The sequence below is a fragment of the Sphaerodactylus townsendi genome, linkage group LG13, assembly GCF_021028975.2.
Source record: "Sphaerodactylus townsendi isolate TG3544 linkage group LG13, MPM_Stown_v2.3, whole genome shotgun sequence".
NCBI classification, from domain to species: domain Eukaryota; kingdom Metazoa; phylum Chordata; class Lepidosauria; order Squamata; family Sphaerodactylidae; genus Sphaerodactylus; species Sphaerodactylus townsendi.
The window spans coordinates 37003507-37026964 of NC_059437.1; the positions used below are offsets into that span (position 1 = coordinate 37003507).

Here is a 23458-nt window from a genome sequence, read left to right on the forward strand (position 1 = left end):
TTAAACACCATCAATTTGCACACACCTTCATGTTGCCATTCCTTGACTCGCTTGGTGCAGAGTTTCCATTGCCCAGGAGAAAGACTACAGAAAGAAGAACTTGCTGCTTAAATTGTCCCCCTCCCCAGCTCAGTATGGATTAGTCCTTCCCAAATAACAGTGTGCTAGGGCACCATGCCCAAATGAGGAACATGAACAGCTATACTGCAAGGTCACCTTTGCCCACCTAGCCTTCTGCAGCTGTTCCAACAGTGTCTCACCTTCTAGGGAGCCAGAAAGGAAGGGAAAAATGTGGTTCCAGCCCAAAGAGTGGTCTTATAGAGATCCTGGGATAAATTATTGACAACTAAAAATTCCAGGTATGTTGTTTATTTGCAAACAGGGTCTAACTTTTTACTATTCCTTATCCCGCCTCCAGCCCTGTTATTTTGTGATTTCTTTGAAAGTCACAGAAACAAATCTGAATGGGGCCTCCATGGAGAGGGGACAAAATGTGTGTGCATAAAACATGGTTCACTGTCTTGGTTTCTCTTTCTTTGATGAAAGAAGTGGAAGGAAAATCCCCAAGTCTGCACAACACAACAGAGCCCAGTTTGAACAAAAGACCTGCCTGAACAGGGCAAAGTTAGTTTATCCCAAGCTATGGACAGAAATAACAACAACAACCCATCCTAGTTTGCTCTGATGAGACTTAGTGAGCAGAAAATAGCAGGCGAAGCTTTTCTCTGCATTTGTCGCTTGCTAGCGTATGCTGACCAGGCCACTATGAAATGCACAAGAACATCCAACTGCAGCCAGACAGGGATTCCCACACCCCTTTGTTTGCTGCCAGTACCCGCTAGCTAAGGGTATAATGTCTCTGTGAACGCTGACAACAGGCCATTATCTAACCTTTTTTTAAAAAACAATTTAAACTAGTCTTTCTTGCTGCTTGCCACTCCTTCCCTGACACTCAGTTGTCTTGCACAATCGTCTAGAATGTCAATTTTCTACTCTCATAATTTAAGATTTTCAGTACACAAATACACAGTTCTAAACTTCTCCGCCCACCCGCCCGCCAGTCACAGGTGAGTACCTCGCTTCCGCTGGCGCAGTTCCCGCATGGCTGCTCGGATCAACCGCCGCTCCTCAAAGTCTGTGGTCTGATCCAGCTGCAGGGACAAGTCTGGAGTATCAGAGGCAACCTCACACAAACACAGAGCCTTTTCTCTCCACACGCCGCCCCCCCCCCCAGACATCCTATTTGCAACATCCAATGCAAATCATCCCCACCGCTTGCAACAGGAGAGGGAAATGCTCATTTGAATACAGTTCATGTCATCTGCAGACACACTGTTTGTACTTATTTACAAGTATGGCATAATAAAATGTGAACCCCACCTCCCGGTAGGCCACCACCCTGTTCCAGACGTTGCTTGTGTGCAGCAAGGAAGACATGAGATCAGATAGGCACCGGATACCCCACCCGCCACGTACCATCTTATCCAGCACGTCCTCCTCCTCAATTTTGCTCAGCTCTTCAGCGCTCAGCCGGCCTCGCTGCTGATTCTCCTGAGACTGGACCTTCTCCTTCTCTGTGCCATTGGACAACTCCATCTCTGCCACCTGGGGCTGTTCCAGCAGCTTGGCATCCATCTGAAACAAGATGGCAGCTGTATATGCTATGCCAAGCCTACAGCCCGAGGTCTGATGCCCTGTGGACCCCATCGCCACTGCCACTGTGTTCCTCGAACAGCTAAGTCAGTTGTAGGGCTGGCCCTATCAGAGAGCAAGGCAAGGCCAGCAGATTTTGCAGCTCTATTGAAAGGCAGTATGTTGTCCTTTCTCTGTGTGGTCTCAGCCTTGTGTCCTGAGACGTCTGTGGGGGTGAACTGGTCTATCCCTCAGTAGGGAAAATGGACTTAGATAAGTCAGGGATGGGTAGAGAGATGATTGCAGCTCACTAACAGAGAACTACACAATAGCCACCATCCCAGTTGACACTTGCTGCTGAGGGCTATTGGAAACATCATGGTTCCAATAAGTTCAGTCCAGTGAACTTGCTTCCTGCACAGCTCCACAGAATGAGATTTTAAAGGCCCCCAGGGACCAGATGTGGCTCGTGGAGGAGGAAAGCCTGAGCCATTTTTCCGAAAACACCCCAGGGTCGTTCCAGCTCAGGAATGGCACCGGAGGGGTGAAGAGAGCCCCACCCCACCATTGTGCTCCAATCTTGAGCCTATTAGGTCCCTGGCAGATGTTTAAAATGTTTCTACTGGTCCAAAAAACCCCCATAATGAGTAGTTTGGCCATAAAAACCTTGCCAAGAATGTTGGACTAGGTGAGGGGTCTGCAACCAATTGGCCATGCTGGCAGGGGCTTATGGGATTTGTAGTCCATGAACATCTGGAGAGCTGCAGGTTGCAAACCCCTGGACTAAGTGGATCTGACTCAGTAAGGCAGTCCCTATACATACCTAAGGTCAAGTGATTGGAGTCTTTCAGGAGAGTCACGCAAGGCAAAGGGGCTCCATCACTTGAACAGCAGAGTCTTTGCAAAAAGTGTGGCCAAAAACGCAAGAGCTAGAAAACTCACTTTGCTTTAAGAAAAATTATCTCCCCGGTATTATATGCCACTTGTGTCACGTCCTGGAATTCAAAACATTGCATGGCAAATGAGCAGGTCTACCTATACACAGGGTTGGGTGTCTTCTGCCTTTAAAGAAAATTAAAATCCTGCACCGATGCAAAAAAACAGAACGCTCAACTCTGTAATCCAAATACTTTCTGCATGGTCAGGAAATAAGGAAAATTGTGCGCATGGTAATGTCAAATAAGCATAAGCATTTTATTGTCATTGTGCACGCACAACGAAATTTACAGCAGCATTCCTCGATGCACACAATTTCAGACTCATACCCCATCCTCACTTTCCCCTTCCTCCACCCATCCCTACACAGCCCCAAACACATCAACACGAAGCCGCGGAGTTTAGCATAGCCACAGCTCTAGAGTAGAAGCTGTCTCTAAGCCTCTTTGTCCTAGTTTTGATAGACCTGTATCGTCTGCCGGATGGTAACAGTTCAAAAAGAGAGTGTGCTGGATGAGACGGGTCTCTCGGAATATTTTGGGCTTTCTTTAGGCTTCGGGAATTATAGAGTTCTTCCAAGGCAAATTGTGTATAACACTGCAATTTTCCCACTATATTTCTTAGTTTATGCTGCCCTTGCTGGTCATGGGCTGTCAAGGGGTGACACAGAGCATGGAGAGATTTCAGCAAGCATCACCTGTACGCTTACAAGCATACCTACGCAGCCATAAGTGCTAGAATTGGCTTTAAAAAAACCCCACAGGATTCTTAGGAGAGTGAATCCTGTGTTTTACGCCAAGTGCTCCAGGCTTTCAGCAGAATTCCCACTCTGCTTCTGCCTGTGGACCCAGCCAGGGATGCCTGCAGCAGAGTGGAGCGTCCTTATAAACTGTGTCAGGGGATTTCTAGGAGAGATTAAAGAGCTTATTCGAAAGCAGCTTGCTGATCAGGGATCAACGTACCCCTGGCATTGCTGTGCTGGGGCCAGGGCAGCCTGGTGCCAGTTCCCTGTCAACACGACCCCCACATAATGCAGCTTGAGAAGTCAGCCAGGTTGAAAATACACAACAGAGTCAGTGGCATTTGGGAGTGGCACGCTGGGGGTTGTGGGACAATAAGGGACAGGATACCCAGAAGCTTTCAGCAGCCCCTCCTCCCACATCAAGCACAGCTAAGTGGCACCAGCAGGCAGTTCTGCATCAGGGCTGCAGGTCATGCAGTTACTGCAGGCACAGAGAGACAACAGAATGGCCTACTGAGAGAGGATCACCTGTTGCATCTCTGTACAACTTACTGCTCTAGTCAAGGCTTCTCTCTTTCCAGGCAGAAGACATCCCCAGATCAGTGACTCATGCAGATACGCTGGGGGAGGGATTCTCTGAAGGGCAGGTTATTATTATTATTAATACATGTCCTAAAGTAATACTTTTCAGGTTTAAAACAAAAGCAGATCTTAGCTGCAAGGCATTAGGGAAGCAGTGCCAGCACTGTATATACAGCATCACGATCCAGAGGCTGTGCACGAATATTTCCAAGATAACAGCCCCGTCTTAAAAGGAACCAAGATATTCCAGGACACCACTGTCACATTCCTCTGCTGTGTATCCTGCTCTCTCTCTATACCAGTATTACAAGGGAAAGGTTGGCACCAATAGCTGGGGCATAACCCCAAGGTAGATCATGGTGGCAACATCACTGCCAATCCCTTTAGGATTTTTTTCCCTTGGGAAACGGACTGAGGAGAAAAGCCAAGGAGAAAGAGAAGGTTTTAAAAAACAAACACCAAACCAACAGTAGGGAAAGACCTACAGAGGCTGGAGCTATGCATTCAGCAACAGCCTCAGACTCAAAGGCCCTGAGAATTTAGGTCACCGAAGTAAAAGCAAAGGGGCTACTTCAGCAAAGAAAGAACAATCCAGGAAAGCCCCCTCATCCATTCCCACTTCTTCCTGAAATTCACTTCCTACCAGCCAGTGCCCCACCTAGTGTTGCCAGCCTATAACTGGCAACCCCTGGAAGCAATTGAGAGGACAGCGTCTGATGCGCCAGTGTGCGGATGTCATTTCTGGTAAAAAAAAAATGGAAGTGACATCATTAGATCCTCTAGTATTCACAAAGACTCTATAGTAGGGGTCTGCAACCTGCGGCTCTCCAGATGTTCATGGACTACAAATCCCATCAGCCCCAACTGGCCATGCTGGCAGGGGCTGATGGGAATTGTAGTCCATGAATATCTGGAGAACTGCAGGTGCAGGCCCCTGCTCTATGGTAAAACCATAGTGTTTCAGTAAATTCTAGAATGCCCATTATGTCACTTTTGGTTTTCACTGGAAGAGACCGTGCACTGGTGAGCATTCCACATATGCACCATTTCTTCCTGCTGGTGCCTGAGACACTGGCAGACAAAGAAACAAGCTGTGGTCCCACCTCAAGCCATAACAACATGTGACTAGGCCTCAGCTGCAGGAAAGGAGGTCACCGAGGGAAGGGACAAGACTCTCCCCCAGCCACATCTGTTGTCTGCTGTAAGCAAATGGAGCCCCCCTCCACTTTGCATCAGCCTAGGACAAACTTGGCCCCAAATCTGGGCCTCCTACTGAACATTTAGCTTCAGCCGTATACAGTGTTGTTGTTTTTTAAAGGGCCAGTGGTGTACTACATGCCATTTGGTCAATCCACCCTTGTAATACTTGTTCATCCTCAGACTAGAAAGAAAACACCCAACTTGTTCTAAGCCTGCTTCAATGCAAAAGTCAGTAAGCGTCTTGACAAATCCTAGCATTCTTGGATCCTGTGCTTGGGCACTCAGAAAAGGGACCTTCCCAAACAATTCAGGGTGGGAGGGCCACTCTCACTGGCAGTGGGGGCTGGACTTGGGAGCCAGTGTAAGAAGACCCCAGGCAGCTTCACTGGCAGCCGTCTCCCATCCCAGTGGCATGAGAACGATGCAAAAGGAAGGGGAGGAGGGGCTGGTACAGGTGAGATGCCATAAGCCAACCATTGGGCCATGTGCACCTGTCTGTCATTCTAGCAGGGGGATGTAAGCCCCATGCAGAGGAGCAGCTAATCTCCTGAAAGGGCTTGGCAGAGCCATGGGCAGCCTCCCCTCATTCAGGCCTCTTGCCAGTAGCTTTCAAGGCAGGATGGATTGCCACCTTCTTTTGCCAGCCTGGAGAAATCCCCACAAGCAGAGTGTTCAAAGTAGGGGGCCGTCAGGCACAGCATCAAGTTTTGCAGCAATACAGAAACACCCCACTGGATATCAGTTTCAAAGCCTCACCGCACCCCCAAAGAGCTTGGACTGTCCCTCTAATGATGGGGCCAAGGGGGTGAACAGGGAGGTGCAGAGATGCGGGCGGGCCTGGCAACTCTCCCAATGTCCTATACGGAAGCCTAGCTCCTTTATCCCAGGGGATGTGGGCAGAGGCTGCAGTAGCTGAGTGTGGAGGGGAGAGCACTCTGCAAAGGCTCAGAGGAACATTTCTTCATTATGTAACAACAATTCACAGCTGTTTCTCTGAAGAAGGAATGTGGGCATGTGAGAGACACATGCAGACAAAACAGCTGTGACTAAAGGAGCAAGTCAAGCCTGAAAACAGCAACCTGGAATGTAAAACTGGATGCAGAAATCAGCATCTAGAAAATCTCTCAGCTTTCTCTTAAGCTTCCATCCTTCTTGGCTGTGACAATAGGCTTGAAACCTGTATGCATACTACCTGCAAAAACCTCTTAACACTACAGAGGAGCTGAGAGGTTACCTGGTGACACAAAGAGCTACAGGGCCCTGCACATTGACAGAAGAAGGGAAACTAAACTTGTTCTGCTTTGTTGTTCTCCCTCCCTTCCCGTCCTGTCAAAATTCAGATTGCAAACTCCTCAGGGCAGGGCGCTGCTCTTCGTTCCATTATAGCATCAATGGAACACCATAGCACTACTGCAGAATCCCAGCTGTTCTGGATGCACAATTCTAGCATGATATTTAAAGCCACGCAGAACTTTGGTCAGACCAAGGAGCAAGGGGCCTAGTCAGTTTCCTAGATCCTGTCTTACCAAACCAGGAGCTCTTCCCCACAAGCACTGGCTAATCAAGCAGGGCCCTTCTGTTGCCGCAAGGGAAGGAGAGGCAAGGCCCACCTTTGGCTATCTAAGAGACAGACCAATGGGAGACAAGGTGCAGGACCATTTCCACAAGCAAAACCCCATCACCCTTCCCTTCTGATGCCCTGGAAGTGGGGGACTCACAAAGCTGCCACTCCGGGACAGGTGCACATCTGAGTGCCTCCGGGTGCTAGAGAAAGTGGGCGGATGGGCCACCGGTTGCCCAGGCTCCTCAGTGCCCGCGAAGTGAGCGCATGGATCCTCCGACTCCAGCAGCAGTGCGCTGGGGTCCTTCTCCTCATCCAGGTACAGGCAAAGCTGCTCCACATTTTGGCTCAGTTTGGCCTGCTCGGCCCACAGGGCGGCAGTCTCTTCCCGGAGGTCGCTGAGAGCGGTGGCCAGAGGGCGCACCAGGCAGAGAGCCTCCTCCACGCGTTGCTCTATGGCCTGGCGCCAGGTCTGCAGCTCCTGACGGATCTCCTGTAGCGCCCGCTGCAAGGGCTCTTCCAGCGCTAACTCCTGCATGCGGTCCAGGTTGGGGTCAGGCACCCCAGGCATGACAACAAAGCCAAGGGAGCAGGGGCAGGAGGAAGCAGGGTTCGCTAGAGACTGTTTCGCAAGCCCCAAAACTGTGAGAGACACATGCACGGATCCTGCCTCGGATGTTTCAGGAAGTCTTTTATAGCAGTGGTGACACCCACTCGGCCCCACAAGAGAAGGAGGGTGGGGTCTTTGTGTTACTAACCAGCTATTCTTATCACAGAAGGGGAGGGGCTGCAAGCAGCTCAGGAGGCTTCAGAGTGACAGGCATAGACAGGATGATGGAGCTGGGCCAGGTGGTCAGGCGGTGGGAGTATGGGAAATGCTGGCCTTGTGCAACGGAAGGCAGGGATACAACTGGGGTAAGGGTGCCCCCTGTGGACCATACAGAGTCTCAGCCTCTCTGAAGTCCTGCATTCCAGCACTCCCAGGCAGCCAAACACACAAGCCCCTAAAAAGTTGGGAAGAATAAAAATGCAGCCCACCAACCATGGATGAGTCCCAGTGACTGAAGAAACTTCCTCTACCTGCTGCCTGCCCTCGACTGCAGAAGCATCGGATGGTGTTGTCAAGGTCCTGGCATGGTGGGCTGCTTTGGTTTGGGGGTTCGCTGGTGGAGCAGGCCTGCCCAAGCCCTGGCTGATAACTTGTTCTGAGGCCCGGATGAGCCGTTCTCCAGCCAGGGCTGAGAACACAGCCATCTTTCCTCCTCTCTCTATTCAGTTTTTCTGATTTCCATTTGTGGATTTTGCTCTGGTTCTGTTGTATTTTGTGTATATATATATATATATATATATACACAAAATATATATATAGAAATCAGGAATATATATATATAGAAATCAGGAATGTCACAGAATTTATGTGAAATTATAGTTGCCACCTGAATTTGAAATTGATTTTAATCTTGATTTTTATTGTACGTTGGAAGCCGCCCAGAGCCTGTGAGAGAAAGGGCAGCATGGTAGTAGTAAACAGTTCAGGCGAGCCCAATCTTAGAAATCAAACCGAGTCAGCCCTAGTTAGTACTTGGATGGGAGACCACCAAGTAAGCAAAGCCCAGGGCTGCTGCGGAGAGGTAGACAGTGACAAACCACCTCTGAATGTCTCCTGCCCTGAAAACCATACGGGGTTGTCATAGGACCCTTTACGCACAAGGTATCTCCTGTGCAGCAGTGCAAATAGCCATCGCTGCATGATCTCTTGTAAGGATGTATTTCCCCAAGCCCTGTAAATCTTCTTCCCAACGGAGAAGGGGAGATTTGCCAGTGATCACAGCTTTGCCCCGGACATCTTCCCACTGCCCACCACCAGCCCCTCCCACTCCTTTGCAGTCCTGTGCACCTCTCTCCCCTTTCCAGGTCTGTTATTATGCAAAATTGATGTCTTTTGTTGAATTTGAAAACCTCCAAATGGTGGATCAGCCATTTATCTCGCACTCTCACTTCCAGAGCCATTGCAGTTAACAACATGTGTGTTGTGGAGAACGGGAGATGTCTGTAGGATGAATTACAAATGGTGGGCTAACCATTTAATAACAAGTCTCTCTCTGCTCCTGGGGATGCAGCAGGAAGTGTGTGCGGAGTGTGGGGGGAGAATATTAGTTCTGGTACATGATCCTGTTCTTCATCAGAGTGTGGTCCAGAAAACTGCTTTGCCTGTTTCTTTTTGGAGGGGAGGGCTCTTATTTGAAAGAGGCTACAATATTGATATAACAGCAATCACAGGTATATCAATATAACTGCAATTTGAAGAGCTTTAGCAAAGCCAGCAAATTTGCAACTACCAGGTATGATGAGATCTGTGCCTTTAAGAGGGAGTTGATGGGTGGAGTCAAGAGAACCAGGAAGAGCAGAGGGTCATTGAGACTTCAGCAACCAAGCTGCAAAGCAGGCAGTAAATACCTCTTTGCTTGTAAACACAGAAATGTGAGGAGACCATACTACAGTTCCACTGGGCAGCTAAGAGCCCCGAGATAAATATATAAGAAGCCATAATCGGAAACTTGATGGTCATCAAGCCATTGGGGCATTCCGCCACCCTCATCACAAAACCTTGTTCACAGATGAATGCATGTGTGCATTATCATAAGAAAACATGAGGGTTGGGGTTTTTTTTTACCAAGACTCTGGTGGGGCATGGTGGGGGGAGGGAAGGAAGGAGGAAAATTTTCGGGAAGGATTGGATTACACAGCCAGTAGCCTGGAACTAGTAGCTCTAGGAGCACATGGTGGAGCCAAGTGTGAAATCTACACTACCCCAGACACACTGGCTTCCTCGATTTCACCATGCATGCATTTAATCTCCTACCTATATCCATAAAGACCACAAAACTTGCATTAACAAAATAAATGTGAAATATGCTAAGTTTTGCACCAAGGGGCCAAGTTCTCAATAAGAGTCACACAGAAATAATAGCTAAAATGCAGACCTCGGTCAACCCATGAGGTGCTACAGGACATCCATTCATTCACAGGTGCTAGGATATGGTAAACTTTCTTAAAGGCTATAGAAGATAAGAGAGACGCCACCTTATGTACAGCCCCCCAAACATACAGCAAAACTTAGTCTGCACTAAGCAGCAGACGAGAGTCTGGAGCACCTCATTTCAAATCGCAGATGGAGGCGGAAAACCAGCACGTCCCAATGCGCTCGTTTTATCTGGGAATGACCCTTTTCCTTCTTTTTTCGGTACAAAAAGCATTCAGATAAGCAGACCACCCCCCCTTTCAGTCTGTCACAGCACAATTCACGCCAAGGGTTAGCATCTCACCTGCTGTTGTTATGCAGTAGGGCCAGTGAAATCCCAAGACTGCTGGATTGGCAAAGACCCTTTGAGCCGCAGTAGCAAAGGTGGTGTGGAAGACCCACGTGGGGTTCCACAAGCAACAGCAGCTGCTACCGCCCGAGAACTTTGTTCGGGCATCCAGAGATTTTGCCCCAAGAGACAAGGGAAGGGCTGGGCAGGGGACAGTGCCTGGCTTTCCTGCCCTCCCCTCCACTCACCTGAGCAGCCGTTTCCAGACCGAGCTCCAGCCGAGAAAGCAGCTTTCCCTGCAGCTTCCTGAATAATGCACAGCTCAGGGAGATCAGGTTCCCCGATCAGGCTGTACACCCCTCCATTGCCGTCCTCTCTCAGTTTCATCGCCCAAGTTCCCCCTGCCCTTAAGCAGCCTCTGCTCTTCATGCTGCAGGAATTCACCCTCCCCCTTCCCCTGCCCCCAGCCCAACAATCATGACAACCGCACCTGCCCCAGGGCTTGCAGCCCTGCCATGCCCTCACCTGCTTGGGTCAGTGGTATTGTCCTGAGACCCAATCGGTGCGAGCTGATCCTTCCTTGCTGGGCTGCACAGCCCCTCCTGCAGCCCACCCAATGTTCTGAGCTTTGGTTAATACCATAATGAGAACCGACAGGCTGGCATGACCCGCGGTAGGGATACTCGATGAGGCATTAGCCTAATTAGCCTGGGCAGGAGTGTTCCCGTTTCCTCTGCGCCAGGCAGGGGGCTGCATCCAGGGCTTGGCAAGGACAGCCAGAAAGGGCAGTTGGAGGGGCGATGCCAACAAACCAAATGGGCACCCCTGTCCGCAATGCCTCCTCTTGTTCAGAAGCCTTGACCTTAGGCCAAGGGCTTAAATATTTCCCCCACCTATTCATTCTGCACCAGCCTCAATGAGCAGGAACCAAGACGCTGCAGAGCAGGAGGAATTGGCAGAGGTCCCACAGAGGCCCCTTAAGATAAACTGTGATGAGCTGCTTTGTCTCACCCATCTCAGCATCACCTCAAGCTGTCGGTGAGCCAGCTGGGGAAAGAGCTGGGAGGAGACGCAGAGACATTCCTTCGAGGGGGATGGCAAGAGCTGCACAAGTACGTGCCAACACTAGCAGTGCCTGATTCATTTGTACCCCAAGAAGGACGCCATCTACCTGCCAGGTAGGAAGGCATCACCTTAAATAGATGGACAACCCCTCTACCAGACCATGCAGAAATACCATGGGCATGGTGGGGTTCTCTGCCCTCTATGTTTTCCAGCCCTCTTGCCATACTTCATAATATTGGGCATTTTGCTCTTAAGCAGACAGTCCTGGACACACACTCCCTTTGTCCCAAGGAGACAGAAAGCTGGGGACCAGTTGGGGGAAGAGGGTTGGGTGATCTCTAATACTTCACGGCACCTGAAGCTGAAAGGGAAGGGGGAGGACTCTTATGAAGGGTTTATCTTGAGGGTTTATCTACTGAGATGTGCTGATGAGAATCACTGACATTCAGCGCCCTTCTGCTTGCAAGAATCCATATGCACATCATGAGGAACCAATTACATCTATTTGTTTTGTTTCGTACTGCTCCCTGACAACCTACAGTCCTCCGATCCCTACCCACCCCTTCCCTCCTTTCATTTCTTCAGCTTAAAAAATAATCTTCAAGTATCCAGTTCTGGGAAATGCCAAATGAAAAGAGTTCTCCAGTCCATTCTGGCAGCATTGTGAACAGGGGAGGGATTCTTCACTGGCATGCAACCGCCTGGCCCAGAAAGCACTCCTCGACCACCCCAAATTCAGCTCTGGAAGCCTGGTAGCTGCCTGGTTCCCCATTTGAATGGGTGGTTTTGGAGAAGGGAGCAGGAGGAAGGGGGAAAGAGCACTCACCTTCTGATTGCTGCTGGCATGGCTGGCGCTACCAACGTTGCCGGTACTAGTGATGCGGATGGGGGCACTTCTCAGTCCCAGAGTGATCTCTGCAGGGTTAGGAGAAGGCAGGAGTGTGAGATCAGGTGGCCAGGAAACTTACAAAGAGAAAGGCTGAACCACTGACACATTGGGAGGTTGCTCGGATTTTTAGTTAGTGAATTTACACACCACTACCCCTTTCAGTTCAAACACATGGCAGTTTTCAAAAACAGAAAATACAGCTGATAAAAGGAAACAAACCATAGAAAGAATAAAAACTGAAACCATAAAAGAATGACTGACAAAGATAGTAAGGTCAGCCGCAAATTAAAATGCATAAGAGAGAATTTTTAAAAAACCAGACAGCTTCAGAGAAGGACATAAAACAGACAAGTCATCTCAGAATGGCACCATATTAAATCTATAAAAGATGCCTTTTAACATCTGTAACATCTTTGGACAAAGAGGATTATTCATCTGTAGAGACAGGGTTGCCAATGGCCTCAAGGAAAAATGCCCTATTCCTTTAATAGAAGCTTGAGGGGATTTTATTTACTTCCATGCCATGAAAACCTTCAGCCGCCAGTTTCCAAACATTAAATATCGGTTAAAGCAGTGGTTCTCAACCTGTGGGTCAGGACCCCTTTGGGGATCTAACGACCCATTCACAGGGATCGCCTAAGACTCTCTGCATCAGTGTTCTCCATCTGTAAAATGGATAAATGTTAGGGTTGGGGGCCACCACAACACGAGGAACTGTATTAAAGGGTCATGGCAGTAGGAAGGTTGAGAACCGCTGGGTTAAAGGGATACAACATTTTTTTCTCCAAGCTTGTTGGCAACACTACATATAGATAACCCCATGGGTTACTAGTCCACAAAAAAATGCACTAGCCTCTGCTCGCTCACGTGCTCCCCGTTGCAGAGATTCAAGGTCCTTTCAAAAGCGGGGGGGGGGGGGATTTTGCCCCCCACAGACCACCAGGCAATACATCTCCAGCTCTGAGACAGAGTGGACTAAAAAAAGTAAACAGATTTTAAAACCTGAGAAGTTTTGAGCTCTCTTAATAGAGCCCTCCACCACCACAGTCCACACACTCAGCCGGCTCATCCTAGCGCAGGACTTAGCATCAACACATGCTAAATCCTCTGCATCAGCGCTAGCAGCATTAACCCAGCAGTAGCCCATTCAATACCACTCGGAATGGGGAAGGGGAACAGCAGAGAACTAATCGCTGCTGCTGCCCAAGAGGGAGCTTCTAAGAACAGCATATTCCCCAGAGAATCTGTTCTGCTCTAAAGAGAAGAACTTAAAAGCCTTCGTTCCTGCTTCATGCACACACACACACACACAAACACACACACACAACTTTCCACTCTACCCTTAAGAGGATAAATCACAGTCCATCCAGCCATGACAGAAGTTTATCCTTTCAGAAATAGGAAAGTTTCCAGACTTTGGGACCACAGGCAGATGCTGGGTTTCCAACCCATTCTCTCCCCCCTTACGCCTCCTTGCCCTTCCTTTTGATTTCCCATTTATTTTCCCTCAATGATTATAGCCTTCACCCTCTTGTAGTGCATGAGAAGTGTTCTAAACTGACCTGTGGCACGTTGTTAAATTGGTTTTAATTGAACTGCATATTGTTATGTTGATTTTAATTGTATATTGTAAATGTTGGAAGCCGCCCCGAGCCCTGAGGGAGGCAGCATATAACAACAACAACAGCAACAATCACAACAACAATAATAACACAGGTCCCGACATCACCCCAAATACCTCAGCTTCCCTGTAAATGTTTTCCTCTGCACAGCTTATGTTTCAAACTGCCTAGGAGAAAGCAAAACAACTCCTATCTCCAAAATCTCTTTTAGGAGCCAGGGAAAATGACTCTGTTGTCACATGGGCAGAGGTGTCTTCACAGCACTACCGCTAGGGAAGTATGCCAACACAAAGATACGCCATGCAAGAACACCAGAGCATGCCGGGCAGCCCTAAAACAAAGGCAGGAGGCACTAGCTGGTACATACACCTTCAAGAGGGTAGCAGGTAGGATGCTGCCTGACAGGCAGATATATTCAAGGCTCACCTCCACATAAGATGTTTTGCTGTTCACACACACACACACACACACACACACACACACACACACACACACACACACACACACACACACACACACACACACACACACACACACACACACACACACACACACACACACACACACACACACACCGCTTCCTCCAAGAAATGAATTTCAAACTATCAAACTTCTTTTAACTTCTCTTTTAGTTCCAAGTCATCTTGGAATTCAGTAAAAGCTCCACTGAGAAGACGTCCGTCTCCTTCCCCAAAGTCCAAATGGAGAAGAACAGCCGATTGTTTGCCCCTTGAACCAGAACAGAAGAAAAAGAGATAGAAGAGGGGGCTTCCACACACATTCCCCTCTACAACCCCAGCTTGAGAATTCCACCTGTCAATACAAATTCATCTCAAGCAGGTTACACCTTGATACATCCCCCACTCACCTGCCCGCTGGTTTCCCGGCGTGCCCACAACGTGGCTTTGGATGGGCTGATGGCGGCCGTCCTTGATCTCGATGGTAAAAAGGGTTTTCATAGCGTCGTCGGTGCTGGGGTTGCCTGCTTGGGAAGGCAGGGGATTGCGGGAGGAGGTGCTCGGCTGGGCACGGGACTCCTCTGAGCCGGCAGACCTCCCCTTGGCATTTTCAATGGATTGTCGGGCAGGTGTCAGCTTGCTGCCCTGCCATTGGTTGCTGTAGCTCCTCCCCTTGGGGCCACCAGCTTCTTTAGGGCTGGCAGCATCCTGAGCAGAAGGCCTGACTGTTCCAGCTTTTGCTTGAGAGGAGGTGGGCTTTGCTGCCTGCTCTGTGCCAGCACAGCACCCCCCTGTTTGCCTGGTGCCATCCTGGAGTGCGCTGCCAGCACTGCCGCCACGGACTCCCCCAGGTAAGTCTGCCCCTCGCTGTAGGTGCAGGAACTGCTGTTGCTGCTGTAGGACCCGAGAACCCCTGCTAGCAGTCTCCCCTTTCTGGGGGGCTGGAGAAGAGCCCGCTTTACTGGGGGGCTCTGAGCTAAACTTGCGAGCACGTTCCCACACAGAGCCAGACCTCTGGAAGGGCTGCTCCCGATGGATATCTGTAGGAGAAGGGGGGGGGGGGCGGGACAGAGGAGAGATGTGTTTGTTGGCTTGGGAACGGAGGCCAGTTATATCACAACTGGGAATCCTGCCAAGCTTCTTGATAGAGATATTGGACCAGGCAGAAGAAAATACTAATGCTTCCCCCACCCCCCACCCCCGCCGTCATTACAACCACCCTCCCTCAATCAAAACATCCCCCTCCAAAAAAAACAGCCCCTATTCAGCTAACTCCCACTATAGGATAGCCTTTCCCTCTTCTGCTGAATTGCCCCAGAAGAGAAAGAAAACCTACATCTGGAATGGCAGGTTTCATCCCATTAACTATTTCCCTGGAACCCCAGCCAAGCTAATCACTAGACCTCTAAGTGAACCCTGGGGCTCCCTCCCATTTCTCCTATGTCCGCTTACTAGGGAAACTCACCGTCTTCCACAAAAAGTCATTGGGTGGTGGAGGCTCTGCCCAGTGTGTTGCCACAACACACACTAAGTCCTATCCTTCCCTGAAGCCCATGCTCCATCTTTCACATCCTTCCAAGAAGCACACAAATGTACCCAACTCAGCTGAGCCAGATGGGTGAGCAAAGAGCTGGGCTGGCAGCACTAGGCAAAATTTAACAGCACAAGGCCCCTTCCGCACAGGCAGAATAATGCACTTTCAATCCACTTCTGATGCACTTTGAAAATGGATTTTACAGTGCGGAATAGCAAAATCCACTTTCAAACAATTGTGAATTGAATGTGCATTATTCTGCATGTAAATTATTGAATGTGCATTATTCTGCATGTGCAGAAGAGGCCCAAGACTTGCATTCTTGCCCAGCTAGCTAACGAACCAACAGACACGCCCGAACAAGAGCCCACACCTAACACATTGAAGAGGCCGGGAAGTTACCTGTGGAGGCAGCTGGCTGTGGGGTAGTCTGTGCGGTGTTGTGGCAGTGGTCCGGGATGCCATGTGATGGAGCTGCCCGACAGGAAGTCAGGAAAGGGTTGGTGTGGAATGTCAATGAGGAAGAAAAGGGAGAAATAAAGTAACATTAGACATGAGGTTTCCTAAACTCCCAGCCTCTTAAAACATTCGGGTTCGGCAGTGAGCCCCCAATCCTTATTCCATGGTTCAGAATATCCCATCATGCCTTGTGGTCCACTTAGCAAAGATGATAATAGGCAGCAATTGTTTTGGAGCAGTCAGCACACTTCCCCTTCGTATTTATTTAAAATATTTCTATCCCAACCAATAAGGCTTAATAGCACCTTGCATCATTAACATCACCTAAAATCTCATTTTGCAAAAATATAAACCTGAAGCAAAAGAGTGGAGAAAGTTGTTTACCCAGTCCTTAAAACTGATTCCCATTCACAAGGCTCATCACAAAAAAGGTGGGATTTTTTTCCAAAACTCGCAAAGTTGGGGCTCTCTTCAAGTCCTCGGGTAACCCAAGCTGAAACAGTTCTCATTAACCTGAGTACAGGAACTGTTGCTAATCCCTGGCTCATTACTTCCTACAACAACCATGCAAAGTAGGCCACCACAATAATACCTGCATTGTACACAGGGGGACTAAGACAGAGGGACAGCAGCTTGCCAGATGCAAGAGCCTGCCTCAGCAAAAAACGAAAGAGGAGTCCAAAAGAGGAGTCCTCTGGCACCTGAAAGACTGACATGTCAATTATAGCAGAAATCTTATGAGTCCATAGGAGTTGAGGATTTGAACAAAGGACTTCCTGCGAAAGCCTCTCTTTCGCTACACCACACAAGGCTCTGGCCCGCATTTCTGTACTTCAACAGCTTCCACTTGCAGAAAGAAGATGACAACACTGGTTCCCATTCCCACCACCAGCTTCTCTTTTGACCTTGTTTCTCCCAGCATCTGAGGCCCATCAGTGGCGTAGTGGTTAAGAGCAGGTGTACTCTAATCTGGAGGAACCGGGTTTGATTCCCTGCTCTGTCGCCTGACTTGTGGAGGCTTATCTGGGGAATTCAGATTAGCCTGTACACTCCAACACACGCCAGCTGGGTGACCTTGGGCTGGTCACAGTTCTTCTGAGCTCTCTCAGCCCCACCCGCCTCACAGGGTGTTGGTTGTGAGGGGGGAAGGGCAAGGAGTTTGTAAGCCCCTCTGAGTCTCCGTGCAGGAAAAAAAGTGGGGATATAAATTCAACTCTTCTTCTTCTTCTTCTTCTTCTTCTTCTTCTTCTTCTTCTTCTTCTTCTTCTTCTCCTCCTCCTTCTTCTTCTCTTTCTCCTTCAATTTAATCCAGGCATTGGTGCAGCCATAGTGGATGGCAGGGCATGCTATCATTCCCCATGTCCTCTCACCGTACTACCACAAGAGCTTCCAAAGCCAGGGGCCTCCACTCTTGTAATTCTGGTAACGATATTTAGCTTTTATACTGCACATTTTGATTGTTCATAGCACTCTAAACACACATTATCTTAGTTGCCAGTGTAGTGCTGTGGTTAGAGTGTCAGACTAGGGAGCGGGAATGCACAGGTTCAAATTGCAGTCCAACTGTGAAGCTCAAGAAGTAATCCTGGGAAGCCACACTTGTTCTTAGCCTAACCTACCTTGCAGGGGTTTTTTGCGAAGTTAAAAGGGGGAGAGGGGGCCCTGTATGCCACTTGGAGAGCGAATAGGACAAAGCCCTCAAAAATAAAAATAATCTTCACAACTCTATGAGGTAGGCCAATGCTAATATGCTCCCACTGAGAGAGAGCAGCTCTTTTAAGGCCACTGAGTGTTTGCAGTCAAGGTCTGAACTCTGGTCTTCCCAGCTTGGGATTTTGGCAACTGTGCTGTGGCACTCCAGAGCACTCTCCCTGGCCTTGAGTCTTGCCATCACAATAGCCCGCACCCACCCCCCCACCCCCACATATATTCAAACACAGCTGAGCCCTCAGACAATCCCTTGCACACATAGCCAGAAAAAGTTTCCCTTTTCCCCGAGGCCATCTCTCCTGACTCCTTCCAAGGCCACTGGTATACTTTGAAATTGTTTCCAAAAGGAAAGATTGAGATAGCTCTGCACCTGGTCAAAGGCAGAAGCCTCCCTGTAGGCGCATAGCTCCAAAAAACAGAGGGAGAGCTCAGGCAAGGCTGCCAGGGGACAATGGGACAAAAGAACATTGTCTGACCACAAAAACCTGCATTTTGGAGCCTCGGCTGGGGGTAATTCCACAGGGGTATTGTTCCTCCTGCCTACTTTGCTATGGAAAATTGTTTGCCCCTCCCCCAAATTGGCTTGCAGTACGGAACTGGGAAGCCAAGGACTGGCCAAACCCATGTTCCTAAAGGGTTCATGGACTACATTAGAATCTGACAACAGTTATTCTTCTCTACCTGTATATGGAGGTTCATTTGCCTATCCAGGCTAACAGCTGTTAGCAGTGCTATCCTTTGTGAACTCATCTGGTTTTCTGTAAAGCCATCTGTGTTAATGGCCATCCCCAGGCTTTGAATTTGTGGATTCCGTAACATCATAGAGACTCTCCAGATCAGACCACCTACTGACGTTACTCACAGCATAGATGTGACAAGATGAAGTGCGCAAAGTGGGGGGGGGGGGGGCAGGGGCAAACACGTGAATGCTGCTTGCAACACCACTCAGCTAGGAAACTGGGAAGTTCACAAGGAGGTCATAAAGCTGAGGACTTTCCCCACTGGCCAGTCCTCTTCGATGCAAGAGTCACACAACAGCTAAAGCAAAGTCTACTGCAACATCAACTCTGCTTCCAAAGGCACAATAGTTACCAGCCTCCCATACACACCCACCACTCAGACTGTGACATACCAGCACACAACAATACGGAACAAACAAACAAAGAAAAAACCCAGCACCATCAAGTAAGTCAAGACATGAGAAACAGTTACTGGAAGAACAAAATATCAGGCCACCTTTAACTGGCGCTGAGGCCCCTGAACAGGAAGTGGATTCAGCTGGGAGAGGAAACTCCAAGCCCCTCACCCCACCCCTGAATGCCCTTCTATCTGCAAAGGAAAGGAAGACTCTCCCAATAATTCACCCCCAGTCAGACTGGGATGGTGACAGGAATATGGAACAATCCTTGCTCCTTTGACAGCTGGAAGGCCACAGTGCAAAAGATCACAAATTCCCTGGCTGCCAACTTTGTGCTGGCCCTGTGAGAGTGCTCCTCTACAAAATCTCTCCATGCCCCCAGTTCACAAGATGAGGACAGGGTGAGGGGGGAGGAGAGACCTGACTTCTGTTCTAGAATCACCACAGCTGAACTTCAGAGCGTGTGTGCTTGCGTGCGAGAGATGAAATGATAAACAAAAGATTTCCTAAGGTTTCCATAGTGTCCTGTGCCAAATCTTTTACAGCAGCTTGCTGGGAAAGTAGAAAGGGTCACTCGGGAGAAGTGGGAAATCTAACAACAGAAGGGGGGTGGGGGGGAGAGAGGGAGCAGAGCTTCCAAGGGGTGCCCAGGAGGCACCTTGACTGGCCAGGGGAGTGAGCAACCAGCCGAGCTGCCAGCCAAGCATCAGCACCAGGAACACAGAGGAGAGGGGCCCGGCCAAGGAAGGAGCGAGGAGCTGTTCTTGACCTTATTGGGCTAAAGAATGTAAAAGGTCCAATTCTGAGTAGTACAGATTCCCTTTCATGGCCCTGCAAGCAAGAGCCTGCCAGAGAGCTGTGCATTCGGCATGCCCCCTCTCCCCAACCCCCCCCCTCCACTGGTGCTGAGGGAAAGGGAAATGTAGGGAGAAGCCAAGCCCCACAGCACAGTGCCTGCAAGGAGGCAGGAGCTGGTCCTGAGCGCCAGACCCTCAACTTTTCCACCTCACCCCAGCAGAGCCCTCAATTCAGTCCTCTCTGCCTAGGGCTGCCCCTCTGCTCCCCTGACCTTGCTCACCACACCAACAGCGGCTGTTTATCCCTGGAAGCCCCGTCCTTCCGGGATTTGTGAAAACATATACAGCTGTGGTCAAGCTGGGGAGAAGCAAAAATGCATCAGTGGTCCAAAGGCCATTAATTTCAGCAGGCGTCTGGTGGGGCGGGGGAAGCTCAGCTCTTGCAAGCGGCTTCCTTTGGACCAGGCAGTCCAGACGCTGCATGTCTTGGATGGAGCTTCTGCTGTGAAACAACACACACGCTCATGCAAACACACACTCACCAGCTGTAGACCCAGTCCCCCAGCTGTGTGTGCACACAACACAGATTTCCAACTGCCTATTTTCACTCTACGCTGCCTGCCGCTTTCAAGCTATTCATTCGGGTGGTGTAGTGGTTAAGAGGGCCAGTCTAATATCTGGGAGACCCGGGTTCAAATCTCCACTCATGCCATGGAAGCTTGTTGGATGGCCCTAGTCCAGTTACAGTCCAGGGGTGGCCAAGCTACGGTGCTCCAGATGTCCATGGACTACAATTCCCATCAGCCCCTCTCAGCATGGTCAATCGGCAGGGGCTGATGGGAACTGTAGTCCATGAACACCTGAAGCACTGTAGGTTGGCCACCCGTAAGTTACATACTCCCTGCCTGACAGGGTTGTTGTGAAGATAAAGTGGAGAAGAGGAGAATGATGGGAGTTGTAGTCTATAAGCTCTTTGGGAAGCAAAACAAATAAATTTAAAATAATTATATTCTATTTTTCTACCAAACAATGGGGTTCAAAGCAGTTTTTTAAAAAAACAGATCAAATCTCGTTGTACCAGAATACAATTAACAAAATGAGAACAACCCATTTACCCTGTCATAACAGTGGAATTCTCCTCAGAAGCCACAAAAAAGCAGGCCAAAAAAGCTCTGCCTTCATAAGCCTCTGAAACCTCTGCAAGGTTGAAGCCGTCCAAATGTCCTCCAAAATCCTGCCGCATAAAACAGGAGTGGCCACCAAGAAAGCATGTGCAGAGGCAGTTCTCACTAACCTGGCTGGTTAATAATCCCTGTCAATAAAAAAGTGTGATGATGCTCCCTCATGGGTTGGCACAAACTGACACGCAACTGCTGGGTGATCTAGCCTGCCAATATGACAAGCATTTGGAGGAAACTGCCTTCTGTTGCATGCCCAGGCCGGCCTCAAGTACCCCTCACTATACTGCTTTCTCCGCGTGTATCAGAAAAAAGTTTCAGTCCAGTGGCACCGTTAAGACCAACCCACTTTTATTCTTGGTCTAAGCTGCCGTGTGCATGCACACTTCTTCAGATACACTTCACTGAAGAAATGTGTATGCACGAGAAAACTTATACCAAGAATAAAACTTTGTTGGTCTTAAAAGGTCCCACTGGACCGAAACTTTTTTTCGGCTGCTTCAGACCAACACAGCTACCCATCTGAATATATATGTGTAACAGCATTTGAAAACACCCTGTAATTTCCAGCACTCTAATCTCAGTTTCAATATCTGGGGGCAGACTGGAGAGAAAGAATCGTGGAAGAGCAATATGGAAGTAAACTGTGCGTGATGACGAATCCCCAGGAAAACTTATCATCTAGATCAGATCACGGGTGCCAGAGGTAGCACTCTGAGCCCTCTCTGTGGGCACATGCAAATAGAGTCCCACACATTCACCCCTAGGCTGGCCTGGGCCACTGGGCTCGATTATTAGGATTAAACCTAAGACCTAGTTTTGGGGAAGCAGTGTAGGTAACCCTGTTAAGCGCTGTTAAACCCCACTGATTTTCCTGCAAAGAACTAAAGCATGATCCTTTACCTGGGAGTAAGCTCAGTTGCTGGCACTTGGTTGGCACTTTGCGATAAATAAGTGGGTTTTGGGTTGCAATTTGGGCACTCGGTCTCGAAAAGGTTCGCTATTACTGACCTAGGTGGAATAGTGCATGCTGCATCTCCGTGGGCACGCAGAAAAAACGCCAGATGGGGCACTGAGTGCAGCATCCACCTTCCTGAAAACCTCAGCTTTCTAATTTATTTTTTAAAAGCAGGCTTCTAGCCTACATTGTTTGGTTGTGCGATGCTTGAGTCCTAACACCTCTCACCCATTACGGAAAGGAAGGGAGAAAGGGGTTGGCGGTTCAACAAAGCCAGAATGTACTAAAACTTGCCGAGCACATGCATGTCTGTTCAGTTGGCACAGTTCTATAGCTTACGCTGGTCACAGAATCCAGGCTTGTAGGCTTTCTAAACCCGGTCTTAATTTATGACAGGGCTCTGCAGAGCAGAAGTTGAAAACTAATCTGAATGGTAGGGGTTAGCTCCAGATGGTACAGTAGTAAGAAGGGACTGGAGCATGTGCAGTGTGTTCCTTATCACTAAGACACCACATCCAGCAGGTGCTTCCTACAGTGATAACTCCAAGGTCAGTGAGATGCTCTAAAGAACGCAAAATAGAAATTTCCAGGGATGCTTGAGTCCTGGCACCCCTTACCAGTTAAGAACTTCGGGGATTTTGTTTTAAAGGAAAATGTGGTACTGCACAATGGCATGTAATTGTAATTCATATACACAGCACACCTTGCTATAGTACAACTGCTACAGCACACCTGTCCATTTTCCTTGCATGTATGCGCACATGCTGTGCTGCTTAGGCCAAATTCCATGACATTTAGAAGCCTACAGAGAGTGGAAGAAAATCCTCAGAACTGTAATTTGACACTACAAATCCAGAAGAATTTTTGAACGGCACGAACGCTCTTTTGGAACTGCACACTGTGCATGTGTGAGTGCACATTTTAAAATGACCATCTTTGGCAGGGGGTAGGAAGTGGGGGAATCAACACCTCAGAACATGCCAAACAGATCACAGTCACCCTCTCTCTGCCATCTCCACTGTCCCTTCCCTCCTCTCAGATTCCTAGAAAGCTTTACTAGATTCCACATCTTGCCAAAAAGAAAAAAGCTGCACTGGGGTTCCAGCATCCCAAGGCAGCACTCCAGAGATAGGCCGGCTCCCTCACACCCAAGTCCGAAGCAACAATTTTGGCCAGATAGACTCTTCCTCCATCGGCTTACATACTTACCATCCGACACTTTGCAGGCTGCATTTGCTTCTTTCTCTGGGGCTTGGAGCACAATCTAGGGGGAAAAAAGAGGGAGGACAATTGGAATACAGTCTCTTGCCTTACCATGTGTCTTAGGGGTTTCCAAAACTCAGGGAACCCCTTAAGAAGTCAAAAACAAAACAGGTTCTCTACTGAAACTGTATCACATCATAGCTTGAACTAGCAAAAAGTCAGCTGTGGCAGGAACTGAGTGGTTATTATCTATAACACTGCCAACTGCAGCCGCCCTCTACCTCAGCCCCAGATAACTTTTGCTATTGTTTTTACAATATTTGCATAATTTAAAAAGTTGAAAGGTTTACATTTAACCAATAAATGTACATGAGCCATTTTTACAAACAACTTCAAAGTATATACAAAGGGTGGTGGGGAGAGAATCTTGCAACCAATGCACAAAGCCATACCAGAAAAAAAATTAAGGAGCAAAGATATAAA

General features: G+C 48.8%; 1 protein-coding gene across 5 annotated transcripts in view; it reads right to left on the bottom strand.

Annotated features, from left to right (window-relative positions):
• Positions 1 to 23458, bottom strand: part of SMTN (smoothelin) — a 72255-nt gene that overhangs the window by 13669 nt on the left and 35128 nt on the right. For all 5 annotated transcript variants that reach the window (XM_048514205.1, XM_048514204.1, XM_048514208.1 and 2 more), the window contains 6 exons: positions 22982 to 23036; positions 15935 to 16006; positions 14409 to 15038; positions 11856 to 11944; positions 1477 to 1635; positions 1076 to 1151 (listed from right to left, as the gene is read on the bottom strand). In XM_048514205.1, coding sequence (XP_048370162.1) covers positions 1076 to 1151; positions 1477 to 1635; positions 11856 to 11944; positions 14409 to 15038; positions 15935 to 16006; positions 22982 to 23036 — 1081 coding nt within the window. The remainder of the gene's footprint in view (positions 1 to 1075; positions 1152 to 1476; positions 1636 to 11855; positions 11945 to 14408; positions 15039 to 15934; positions 16007 to 22981; positions 23037 to 23458) is intronic.